The sequence below is a fragment of the Ornithorhynchus anatinus genome, chromosome 14, assembly GCF_004115215.2.
Source record: "Ornithorhynchus anatinus isolate Pmale09 chromosome 14, mOrnAna1.pri.v4, whole genome shotgun sequence".
In the NCBI taxonomy this organism is placed as follows: domain Eukaryota; kingdom Metazoa; phylum Chordata; class Mammalia; order Monotremata; family Ornithorhynchidae; genus Ornithorhynchus; species Ornithorhynchus anatinus.
Genome location: NC_041741.1, coordinates 14,010,564 through 14,023,003, shown reverse-complemented (window position 1 = coordinate 14,023,003; position 12,440 = coordinate 14,010,564). Strand labels below are relative to the sequence as shown.

At 47.6% G+C, this 12,440-nt stretch overlaps 1 protein-coding gene across 2 annotated transcripts in view; it reads left to right on the top strand.

Moving 5' to 3' along the window:
* SLC25A21 (solute carrier family 25 member 21) overlaps positions 1-12,440 on the top strand; it is a 338,712-nt gene that overhangs the window by 158,535 nt on the left and 167,737 nt on the right. For both annotated transcript variants that reach the window (XM_029079168.2, XM_007662483.3), the window contains exon 2: positions 5,661-5,709. In XM_029079168.2, coding sequence (XP_028935001.1) covers positions 5,661-5,709 — 49 coding nt within the window. The remainder of the gene's footprint in view (positions 1-5,660; positions 5,710-12,440) is intronic.

Sequence of the window (12,440 nt, the reverse complement as noted above, 5' to 3'; positions counted from 1 at the left end):
TCAACTTCTAGCTGCCAGATTAAGTGTACGTTTTGTTAATTAGATTTGGGGGAGTGTTTGGGGGAGGGGCCGGGTAGGCATTTTAAAAGCGTATGGCTAAATGATTTTCAAAAATCACGCTATTTAATGATCGGAACATTTGGGTTGGCGGCATGCCCAAACCGTTAGTTCCTCTCCTGCTGGCATCCGTCCCTCGTGCAATACCCTGTGGGCACTAGAGGGAAGGTCCTGCCCACTGTAAATCCAAGCAGCTGAAATAGAAGTCGGGGTCAGACGACAGGACGTTCGCCCCGACCCGCCGTACACACAATTAACCCGGACACCAAGTCCCGCAGGATCGGAAAGAGCGGAGCGTCAACGAGGCTGGGTAAAACGATCTGGGACGCCGGCGAGAACACAGCCGTAGCGTTCAGCCGCTTAAGGGAAGCCGTCAGTGAGGATCGACTGTCTTCTGCCGGACAGGCGTGGCAGATCTGAGAACTTTTTAAGAGAAGGCGATTAAGGTCTTTGAGGTTTCTGTGCGTGACTTGGATTCTAGAGGGTGTGTGTGCATGCGTAGAGTCAAATTCCACTCGCTGGCATATCTCCTGGCGTAAGTGTGATGTTTCCCTTAGAGATTTTAATGGCATTCGCTAAGTGCTTAATGTGCCAGGCACTGCATTCAGTGCTGGGGTAGATCCAAGCTAATCAGGTCGGACACAGTCCCTGTCCCATATGGGGCTCATGGTTTTTATCCTCATTTTACAGATGAGGTAACTGAGGCACAGAGAAGTAAAGTGACTTGACCAAGGTCACACAGCAAACAAGTGTCGGAGCCAGGATCAAGGACCTGGGTCCTTCTGACTCCCAGGCCGTGCTTAACTATGCGTGGATAATCTGGATAATCTGCAAAGCCCATGCTTGTTTCTACTGTTGTTACCACCAATCAATCAATGGTTATTTATTAATGATGATGGTATTTAAGAGCTTACTATGTGCCCAGCACTGTTCTAAGCGCTGGGTTTGCGTGCTTACTAGGGACATAGCACTCTACTAAACTCTTGGCACAGTACAGTACAACAGAGTCAGCAGACACATTCCTTAGCCACAATGAACTTACAGTCTAGAGGATCTAGGCTGTATTATTATTTTTATTACTCCTTATAAATGCTATCATTTATGATATAAATATTGCCATGTATCATTCATGTTGATAGTAAGAATGATAGTGGTGTCAACTGCTTGTTATATGGCAACAAGCACTGGGGTAGATTCAAGATATGAACAGGTCCCTATCTCATATGGGTTCTCAGTCTAATGGGGAGGAAAATACATATATTTACTCCCCAATTTGCAGAGGAAGAAACTGAGGATCAGAGAAGTTAAGTGTCTACTTACCCGAGGTCACATTGCAAGCAAGCGTTGGAGCTGGAATTAGAACCTAGGTCCTGTGGCTTCAAGATCAGTCCTTCTTACACGAGGCTACACCAAGCGAAATCTTTATTCCATAACCCTGCCCTCCAACGGCTGCACCTAACATGCGATTGAGTTGCTTAGCACTCAATACAGTAGCTGCTCTGAACGGGTGATTACATTACCTTAAAATTTCAACTGATAATCTTTGTGAAACACTATAAAATAAAGTGTCCAGTCAGCAATCAACAACACCTATCCCATAACTCCATCTGATTTTCTCAGCGGTTAATTAGGTGTGGGGAGAATGAATTTATTTTCCAAAGCTGTGGCACTTTAGCTGTTACTTGAAGAATGCGCAAGGTATTTTATTTCCCCTTATGAGGCTCAAATTACTTAGAATTTACCACAGCTACTACCTTTTCTGGGCAGGCTCCGGAGGAGTCTGTTGTAATGATTTGCATGCCTGCTATCCTGGTGGAAAAACCGCTATTTCTGTTTCATTTTTGCCATTAGCACAGTGTGAAGTAATTTGTTTCTCTGTGGTTTTCTTCAGAGAATAACGCAGTTCTTCAGAGCCCAGTTCTCTTTAGAGGACCCAGTTTCCTTCATCTAAAAGTCAAAGTCCTTCCAACTCAAAGTCTAGATAGCTCCTGAAATTTTGAGAGCCAAGGCTCCTTTGAGCAAGTAGTGAAGGGTGGAGCAAATATTAATAATAATTATGGTGTTGAAGCGCTTACTATGTGCCAAACTCTGGACTAAATTCTGAAATGCATATATAATCAACCAATCCATCATATTTATTGAGTGCTTACTGTGTACAGAGCACTGGACGAAGCACTTGGGAGAGTAAAATGCAACAGTGTTGGTAGACGCGTTCCCTGACTAGTCATATTGGACGGTCTCTGTCCCACATGGAGGAAGAAGGGGGAGGAAGAGAGGGTTCTAATCCCAGCTCTGCCACTTATCTGCTGTGTGACCTTGGACATGTCACTTCACTTCTCTGTGCCTCGGTTACCTCATCTGTAAAATGGGGATTGAGACTGAGGCCCATGTGCTCTGCACCGAGTAAGCGCTCAAAGCAGCGTGGCTCAGTGGAAAGAGCCCGGGCTTGGGAGCCCTAGGTCATGGGTTCGAATCTCAGCTCTGCCACTTGGCTGTGTGACTGTGGGCAAGTCACTTCACTTCTCTGCGCCTCAGGTCCCTCATCTGTAAAATGGGGATGAAGACTGTGAGCCTCACGTGGGACAACCTGATGACCCCGTATCTCTCCCAGCGCTTTCAACAGTGCTCTGCACAAAGTAAGCGCTTAACAAATACCAACATTATTATTATTATTATTAGATACTATTGAATGAATGAATGAACAGGTACTGTGTCCAACCTAATTTTCTTGTATCCACCCCGGACTGTGTCCAACCTAATTTGCTTGTACCCAGCCCAGTGCTTAGTACAGTGTTTGGAACACAGTAAGTGCTTAACAAAAAACATTGCTATTATTTATCATCAGGTATTTTTGAATCCCCTTTTACAGGGGCACAGAAAAGTGAGGTGACTTGTCCAAAGTCACACAGCAATCCCCGTGCCACAAGGAGCTCAGCCTTAATCCCCGTTTTGTAAATGAGGTGACTGAGGCACAGTGAAGTGATTTGCCCAAGGCCACACAGCAGGCAGGTGGCAGAGTCAGGACTAGAGCCCAGGTCCCCTGGTACCCAGGAGAGTGGCCTTTCCCCTAGACCGCACCGCTGTCATAGTACAGCAGGGTGGGGAAGGCATGGAACAGTCCCTAACATGCAGCCTGCTGCTGTTCCCTGAGTTACGGACACAAATAAACGGTCCTCCCGCTCCCGCCCTTGTCCAGCTGAACTCGCTCCCCTCCGCGCCTCAGAGTTCAGCGGAAACCAAGCGCTACGGGCCGAGAGGGTCTTGATGGAACCCAACCTGCTTCTCATTCATTTGTTCAATCGTATTGAGCACTTTCTGGGTGCAGGGCACTGTAGTAAGCTCTTGGGAGAGTACAGTTCAATAAGCAGACACATTTCCTGCCCACAGTGAGCTTACAGTATAGAGGGGGAAAGACAAACATCAACACAAAAGAATAAAATTATGGATATGTACCTAAGTGCTGTGGGGCTGGGAGGCGGGGGAAGAGCAAAGGGTGCAAGCCAGGGTGATGCAGAAGGGAGTGGGAGATGAGGGGTGAGGGTGCTTAGTCTGGGAAGGAGGAGGAGATGTGCCTTCAGTAAGGCTTTGAAGGATGGGAGAGTAATCGTCTGTCAGATCTGAGGAGGGAGGGTGTTCCGGGCCAGAGGCAGGACGTGGGCAAGACTGAGGCACCGTGAGAGGTTTAGCACTAGAGGAGCAAAGTGGGCGGGCTGGGTTGTAGAAGGAGAGTAATCAAGTGAGGTGGGAGGGGGCAAGGTTGTGGAGTGCTGTTGAGAAGCAGCCTGGCCTAGTGGAAAGAGCACCGGCTTGGGAGTCGGAGAATCTGGGTTCTAATCCCGGATCTGCCGTGGGCCCGCTGGGCAACCTTGGGCAAGTCACTTAAGCCTTCCTTTCCTCTTCTCCCACTCCCTTCTGCATCGCCCTGACTTGCCCCCTTTATTCATCCCCTCTCCCAGCCCCACAGCATTTTTGTACATGCCTAGAAGTGATTTATTTATATTCATGTCTGTCTCCCCCTCTAGACTGTAAGCTCCTTGTGGGCTGGGAAATGTCTTTTGTGGGCTGTATTGTACTCTTCAAGTGCTTAGTACAGGGCTCTGAGCGCAGTAAGCACTCAGTAAATATGATTGACGGACTTAACTGTGCCTCAGTCTCCTCACTGGTCAAATGTGGATTTAATATCTGTTTGCCCCTTAGACTGGGAGCTCCATGTGGGGCGGAGACTGTGTCCCACCTGATTATCTTGTATCTACCCCAGTGCTTAGCACAGTGCTTGGAACACAGTAAGCGCTTAACAGTTCTAATAATGGTAAATCAAATGTGCCTCTTGGGACCAGCTCTGGATTCGAGGGTGACACCCCAGTACCGCTTCCCTGACAGTCCCACCCACTCCCGCCCCGACTCCTCCAGGACCCTAAGCATTTTTCCGATCAGAACACGTGGAAGAACTATTTGTGTTTCTCTGCGCCATTTCAATTCATTTTTTTCCATCACCGCATGTGTATTTGTTGTATTTACAGTGTCTTCTCCTTGATAACAGGGAATAGTCTCAAATGCCTTCTGTCTCTCCATTCCCCTTCGCACATGATGAGGGCAATGACTGCTTCCGTTATAACTGTGCTGGACCAAGAGAAAGAACGGAAGGAGGGATTAGAGGGCCAGTCCCCCCAAAACTCTGTGGCCTAGTGGATAGAGCACAACCCTGAGAGTCAGAGCACCTGGATTCTAATTCCGGCTCCGCCATTTGTCTGCTGTGTGACCTTGGGCAAGTTACTTCGCTTCCTCTATGCCTAAATGATATCATCTGTAAAACGGGGATTAAGACCATGAGGTCTATGTGGAACAACCTGTGTCTAACCTGATTAGCTTTTATCTACCCCAGTGCTTAGCACGGTGCCTGGCACACAGTAAGCGCTTAACAAATACCATAATGATAAACAAAAACCCTTCCCCACCTCCGGGTTGATTAGCCATCAGGGGACGTGGTCAGTAAGGATCAGCAATTTGATCATTGACTTAACAAAACAGTGGTTTTTGTTAAGTGCTTACTATGTGCTAAATACTTATTACCTGCTGGGGTAGATATCTGATAATCAGGTCCCAAAGGGAACTCACAGTTTAAGTAGGAGGGAGGACAGGTATTGTATCCCCGTTTCGCAGATTAGGGATCTGAGACCCAGAGAAGTAAAGCGGCTTGCCCAAGGTCACGTAGCAGGTAAGTGGCGGTCAGGATTAGAACCCAGGTCCTGTGAGTCCCAGGCCCGCGCTCTTTCCACTAAGCCTGGCCGCTTGTCATCCAAATCCAATGTGAGTGAAGTCCCCTGGAAGTTTTTCATTTTTCTCCTTGGTGAGGCAGAGCCTTAGCTTCATTTCCCAAGTTTCTGTTGCGCCTGCAGGGGCTATATCAATCTTTAATCGTTTTGTAATTGCTGGGTCTGTATCTCTGTGTTTCCCAAATGGCCACTCACCATCGACTCCGTCATCTTCCCCGCGCTTGGCTAATTTGAACCCGCCACATGGGAACAGCCAGTTGGAGGCCAGGGAAGTGAACACGGTTGTTTGTACAAGTATTCACGAGGCTTCTTCTCTTTATCATCTTACAGGCCTTGTGGAGATTTGCTTGATGCACCCCCTCGACGTGGTGAAAACCAGGTAAAGTTCTGCTTGAACAAGTTTTATTGACTTTGGAGGTTGTCCAAATTGAGAGCTGTCAAAAAAAAAACCCTAAATGCTAGAACATGTCCCTGTCTGATAGCTTCTCTTTTTAATGGCATTTCTATTTATTTTTTTAAAATACCCTGTGACAGTCAAAATTGGAAGAGCATGAAGTATTTCTGGTTGGAGGTCATCTGAAGGTGTTTAATATTTTACCGTCGTCATGACAGGCAAAAGTATAACTTGTGGCTATACTGATGTTGGAACGAAATTCATCAATATGACGTATGATTTAACGTTGTTTGTTGGAATGAAGATTGGTGTGTTTGTTCGGCACCAGCCGGCCCAGGTGTACGTTTTCCGTCATTGAATTATTTGGGTTTCTCGACATTCAGTTATTTGTTTCTTGACAGTAAGTTATTTGGTGGATGTGTCTTGACATTCAGTTATTTGTTCATTTATTTAAATTAATGCTTGTCTCCTCTAGATTGTAAGTTTGACGTGGGCAGGGAACACGGCCACAGTACTCGGTTGTATTCATTCAGTGATATTTATTGAGTGCTTACTGTGTGCAGAGGACTGTACTAAGTGCTTATTGTAATCTCCCAAGCCCTTAGTTAAGTGTTCTGCACACAGTAAATGCTTAGTAAATACCAATGGTTGATCTGGGTTCTGTTATTAAGGGAAGCAGCATGGCCTAACGGGAAGGGCACGACCCTGGGAGTTGGGAGATGAGTTCTAGTTCCAGTTCTGCCATCTCACTTCTCCATGTCCCAGTTTCTTCATCTGTAAAATGAGGTGGGGAAAAAAAAAATCCCATTCTCCCTGCCTCTTAGATTGTGCATCTCAGGGGGAAAAAGAGCTGGATCCGATCTGATTATTTTTTAGCTTCCCCACCCAATGCACAGTACGGTATTTGGCATCTAGTAAGTACTTAATGAGTGCCATCTTTAAGAGGCCATCTCCAACCCCCAAAGGAATCTTCAGGACTGTGCTTGGTAAATTTGCTCCCAAGTCTAGAATCTAATAATAATTAGATATCATTATCTAATAATAATAATAATGTTGGTATTTGTTAAGTACTTACTATGTGCAGAGCACTGTTCTAAGCGCTGGGGTAGATATAGGGTAATCAGGTTGTCCCACGTGAGGCTCACAGTCTTAATCCCCATTCTGCAGATGAGGTAACTGAGGCACTGAGGAAGTGAAGTGACTTGCCCACAGTCACACAACTGACAGGTGGTGGATCTGGGATTCGAACCCGTGACCTCTGACTCCCAAACCCGTGATCTTTCCACGGAGCCACGCTGCTTCCCAAGAATCTGAGGTCTTCTCTAGACTGTAAGCACACTGTAGGCAGGGAACGTGTCTACCGACTCTGTTTCACTGCACTCTCCCAAGCACTTAGTATAGTGACCTGCACACAGTAAGCACTCAAATATCACTGATTGAGTCCTTTTCCCATGTAGCATGCCTTGTTTCCTTCAAAGGAGATAAGAAATGGGAGCATTTTTTTCCATGTGCCTTTGCAAACATTCATTTGACTTTCAGGGAAATTCCTCTGATTTTGCAGCTTTTTCAAAATGATTGAGCCTGAGCCACGAATTGTGGAATCAGCAGTTAGCCATCTGGGTTCTGGTTGTTTGCTCCCAGAGGACTATATGGTCCTCGAGCCTGGTAGAAATAGAATAAACACGGCGTTATAAAGCCTTGAATTGGCTGGATCGCAGTCTGCCCTGCCTTTTGTAATCCTTCCCTTCCCCATTCAAGAGATCCTTGGCCCCAAATCAGTGGTGGCCGGAAAGATCACTCTGTGATAGTCTCCGATGATCAGTCGTATTTATTGAGAACTTACGGCGTGCAGAGCGCTTGGGAGAGTACTAAAAAAACAATAAAACAGAGTCGGTAGACACATTTCCTGACCGCAGTGAGCTGACAGCGTAGAGGATTTACCATCTACAGAGCCACGTCCTGCCTTCTCCAATTCCACCCCCCAGTTGAGCCCAAGGCAGTCCAAGCCAAGTCTGAGCTCAGTGGGGCCGGCTTCTCGTGGAGGAAACGTGGTCCGGGTCCATGGATTGAGCTGCCGCGGGACCCCTCGGAGCCATCCGGCTGTCCATGTGCCGTGGGGGGGGGGGGCGGTCGTTAGTCATCCTGACGGTGGAACGGGAAAAGGGGTCTCCAGGCCGGTGTGGCCTAGCCTAGACACTTAGGGTGACACTGAAGGGACGCGCAGGGGCAGGAGCCAAAGTAGGGGATCATTTCCTCCAGGATATTTCCCTTAACTCGCAGAATTGACCGTTGGGTAGGGGTGGATGTCCAGGAGGCTGTCAGTCAATCTATCATATTTGTTGAGCACTTACTGTGTGCAAAGCACTGTACTAAGGGCCCGGGAGAGGACAGTACAACAGAGTTGGGAGACATGCTCCTGGCCACAATGAGCTTACAGACTAAAATCTAACAGGCTCGCTAGCACATGGTGCCTCTAAATCTCGTGCTCCCCCCTCGAGACTCTAAGTTCAACGTGGGCTGGGAACGTGACTACTAACTCTGTTATATAGTACTTTCCCGAGTGCTTAGTACAGTGCTCTGCACACGGTAGGAACTCAATAAATACCACTGATTGATCCGCAGACTGTGAAACTCAGCGCTCGTGAACCTCCTGAGAGCAGATGTCATTTTTCACTGAAGTCTGAGGATCTGAATGCGTAGATGGGTTCATGGGAGAATGTTAGAATAAAGATAGGGTTCCAGCCATCCACTTGTGTTCGTTCATCCAGTCGTATTTATTGAGCGCTTTACTGTGTGCAGAGCGTTGTGCTGAGTGCTTGGAAAGTATAATACAGCAATAGAGAGAGACAATCCCTGCAAGCCACCTTTTCCCAATGGCGTTGCACTTGAGAGATCCACTGAGGTAATACGTGGCAGATAAATCAATCAACCCATCAGTGGTATTTATTGAGCACTTACTAGGCACAAGAGCACTATACTAAGCGCTTGGGAAAGTCCAGTGCAACAGAGTTAAACAAAACCCTCTCTAGACTGTAAGCTCACTGTGGGCAGAGAATGAGACGACATCAATATAAATAAAGTGTATTATTTAACTTAAAAATACGTCCCTAAGTGCTTGTGGGCTTGAGGGTGGGGCAGACAGCAAATGGAGAGTAAGTTGGGGAAAAGAGGGCTTAATCAGGGAAGGTCTTTTGGAGGAATTGTGACCTTTAATGCTTTGAAGGTGGGGCCCGGCATGTGGAGGGAAGGAAGTTCAAGGCTAACAGCTGGACTTGGGAAAGGGATCGGCGCTGAGAGATAGACAAGATCAGGGCACGTCGACTATTGGAGAGGAGCAGAGAGTGCAGGCTAGGCTGAAGTAGGAGCAACAGGAAATGCATTTAACATCCGCGGGCCTCAGGTTCTTCCTGCCGCATTCAATCCAGACCACGTAGTATCACCGAAACAATCCCGATGAGGGATGTTGAAGGACACGAAGGTGAAGACATCATCACCTCCCTGCTGCTCCTACAGGCTCTTAGCGGCAGGAAGGCCAGGATTCTGCCGAGAGCATGCCTGAAGGGCCGTGACGTTCTTCTAGGTGCGGAAGGGGAAAACGAGCTGCCTGATGCTTCCTCTTTCAATGGATCAATCAACCAGTGGTATTTATTGAGTGCTTGCTGGGTGCGGAGACCCGTGCTAAGCACTTGGGAGAGTACAGTACAGTAGAGTTGGTTGACATGCTCTCTTCCCTCAAGGAGCTCACAGTCTTACTGGGGAGGTTAAAAAATAAATTTACAGATGAGGGGGAAAACTGAGTACAAGGGTATGTTCATCAGTGCTGTGGGGAAGAGTACCTGAGTGCCAGAGAGGTGAGATTGAGAAGCAGCGTGGCCTGAGAGTCAGAAGGTCATGAGTTCTAATCCTGGGTCTGTCACTTGTCTACCAAGTGACCTTGGGTAAGTCACTTCAGTTCTCTGAGTGTCAGTTACCTCGTATGTCAAATGGGTTTTGAGATACTGAGCCCCACATGGGAAAGGGACTGTGTCCAACCTGATTTGCTTATATCCACCTCAGTGCTTAATACAGTGCCTGGCACTTCAGTGCTCAACAAATACCACAAGCCTGGGCTTGGGAGTCAGAGGACAAGGGTTCTAATCCCGGCTCCACCACTTGTCCAAGGTCACACAGCAGACAAGCCACTTAACATCTCTGTGCCTCAGTTACCTCATCTGTAAAAATGGGCATTAAGATTGTGAGCCCCATGTGAGAAAACCTGATTACCCTGTATCTACCCTAGCACTTAGAACAGCACTTATTAAGCGCTTAACAAATACCATCATTATTGAATGCATGGTTGAGGCAGTAGGGAGGGAAGATAGAGTCGGGGAATGAGAACTGAATCCGAGAAGAAGAAACCCATTCACTTTGGGATCAGCCATCTGGTCTCCCGGGGGAAGCGATGGGGTCTGGGTGTATTGACTTGGGTGAGAGAGGTGCCTGGGGCAACTGGGCCCCCAAAGGACCCCCCAAAAATATTTTGAAAAGCCACACTGCAAGTCTGAGGGTTTAGTTTCAAAAAGGACGGGACTTCAATCAGCGGTATTCATTGCGTGCTTATCGCGTGAAAAACACTGTACTAAGCGCATGGGAGAGCGCAGTGGAGTTGGTAGACATCGTCCCTGCCCTCTAGAAACTAACATTCTGGTATCGAGGACCTCGCTTCAGGGGGAAGACTTGGAAGTTTATCTCTGGAGGGAAGATGGATCTGCGGAACAGTCTTGGAGACTGTAGGCAGAAGTGGGTGGAATCTGGCACGGCTCCTCCCTACTTTTTGTTTCCCGGCCGGGAGGAAGATGAAACCGTGAGCTTAAGGGAAGAGAATTCCTGAAGCTCTTTCTGGCCCTGCTGGCCCCACGGCCCGTCATTTGTCAACCCCTTTGTGTTGTTTACATTTGAGGACGGAGCACGATTCCGCTGCCAAAACAAATAAATCCCGGGATCCCCTGTGTCCGATCTGCCCAAAGCGAGCACTGTCCAAGGAGTGTGCGGCCCATTACGGAGTGGGGGGGCTCGAGAGGGCGGAGAGGAGGCTGGGAAACAACCAGACACCGTGATAAAGGTCTCTTTAATAGACGGGGTTTGTGAATCGACAGACCAAAGCCCTGCTTGGTTTATATCGCCCCTTCCACCTCTGACTGGAAAGTTCAGCTGACTCTTCCCCTTCCTCTCCTCCTCCGCTTAAATCCATCCGACTGCGATCCCTTAAGTTACCCCAGCCCTTGGGCAGTTTTGTGTAGGTGTGTGTGTGTCTGTGTGTGTGTGTGAGGGGTGGGGTGTTGCGTCTGGGTATTTCCCTCTCTCTGCATCTATTTAGGATACGACGTACCTACTCCATCAAGCAGATGAGCCCATGGGGAATTGCCAAATGGGGAAGCGGCGTGGTCTAGTGGCTACAGCATGGGCCTGGGAGTCAGAAGGACCTGAGTTCTAATCCTACCTCCACCACTTATGTACTGTGTGGCCTTGGGCAAGTCACTTCACTTCTCTGGGCCTCAGTTGCCTCATCTGTAAAATGGGGATTAAAACTGTGAGCCCCATCAATCAGCGGTATTTACCGAGCGCTTATTATGTGCAGAGCACTATACTAAGCACTTGGGAGAGTGCAATGATGTGGGACATGGACTTTGTCCAACCTGATTAGCTTGTGTCTACCCCAGTGCTTAGTACAGTGCCTGGCACATAGTAAGCATTTAACAAATACCTTAAAAAAAAGGCTTAGGGAAGGTTTTGAAGTTGAAAAATCTCAGCAGTGATTGATTGTCACTCATCGCACGTGTGTAAATTCTTGGCCTCCGCTGGGAGCGGAGCAGGAAAATGGAAGGGCAGGACTAACGGGCCCGGGTGTGTGGAGCTCGTTCTGGAGGTGGGGGCGGGGGGGAAGAGAGAGACCTCCAGCTCTGGCTGAAGCCGAAACTGCTAATGTGGACGATGAAACTGAGGAGAAGGGAACGATCAGGAAAGGTGGGGAGGGGGCGGCAGCATGGCCCACCAGCAAGGAGGGGACCACCGAGGGGCAAAGCAATTTAAAAGAGAGATGTGTCCACCTCACGTGCTGAAGAAAAAAAAAAAAGGGACCCTTCCGATTGAAAGGAGGCAGAGGCCGTTCAACGCACCAAGGGTTGGAAGAATCCCAGGACCCATTTACCAGAAAAGAAAAAAAAATGTTAAAAATGAACTTAATTTGGGGTTTGGGGAGGGGAAGTTGAGCAGCTGTTGGGACCAACAGAACAGCGGGGTGGAAACAAAGGAACAGGGAATGCTTTTTTCTAAATAGATCCTTTTTTTAAACAAAATATATATTTTTCAATGGGCTGTGAGCAGCTGGGAAAGGTTAAATGGGGTATGGATGGAGGCAGATACAGTCTATAGGATTTGAAAAAATTAACTCAGCAGCTGGGAGGGTTATTTCCATATGTTAATGATTTGTCAGTGGTAGAAAACATTAAGATCACATTCAGGGTTAGACCATGGTCATGGCTGATTTCTAACCATGGATAGAAATTCTGGGTTAGACCACTGTCATGGCTGATTTCTAACCATGGATAGAATGTGTCTGAAGTCAAGTGAGCAAGGAATGGAGCCACATTTTTCTCAAACTGTATTTTTATTGGGACTCTGTCATGTAGCTAAACCAGTCAAAGGCAATCTAATGGTATGAAATTGTTACTAAATCT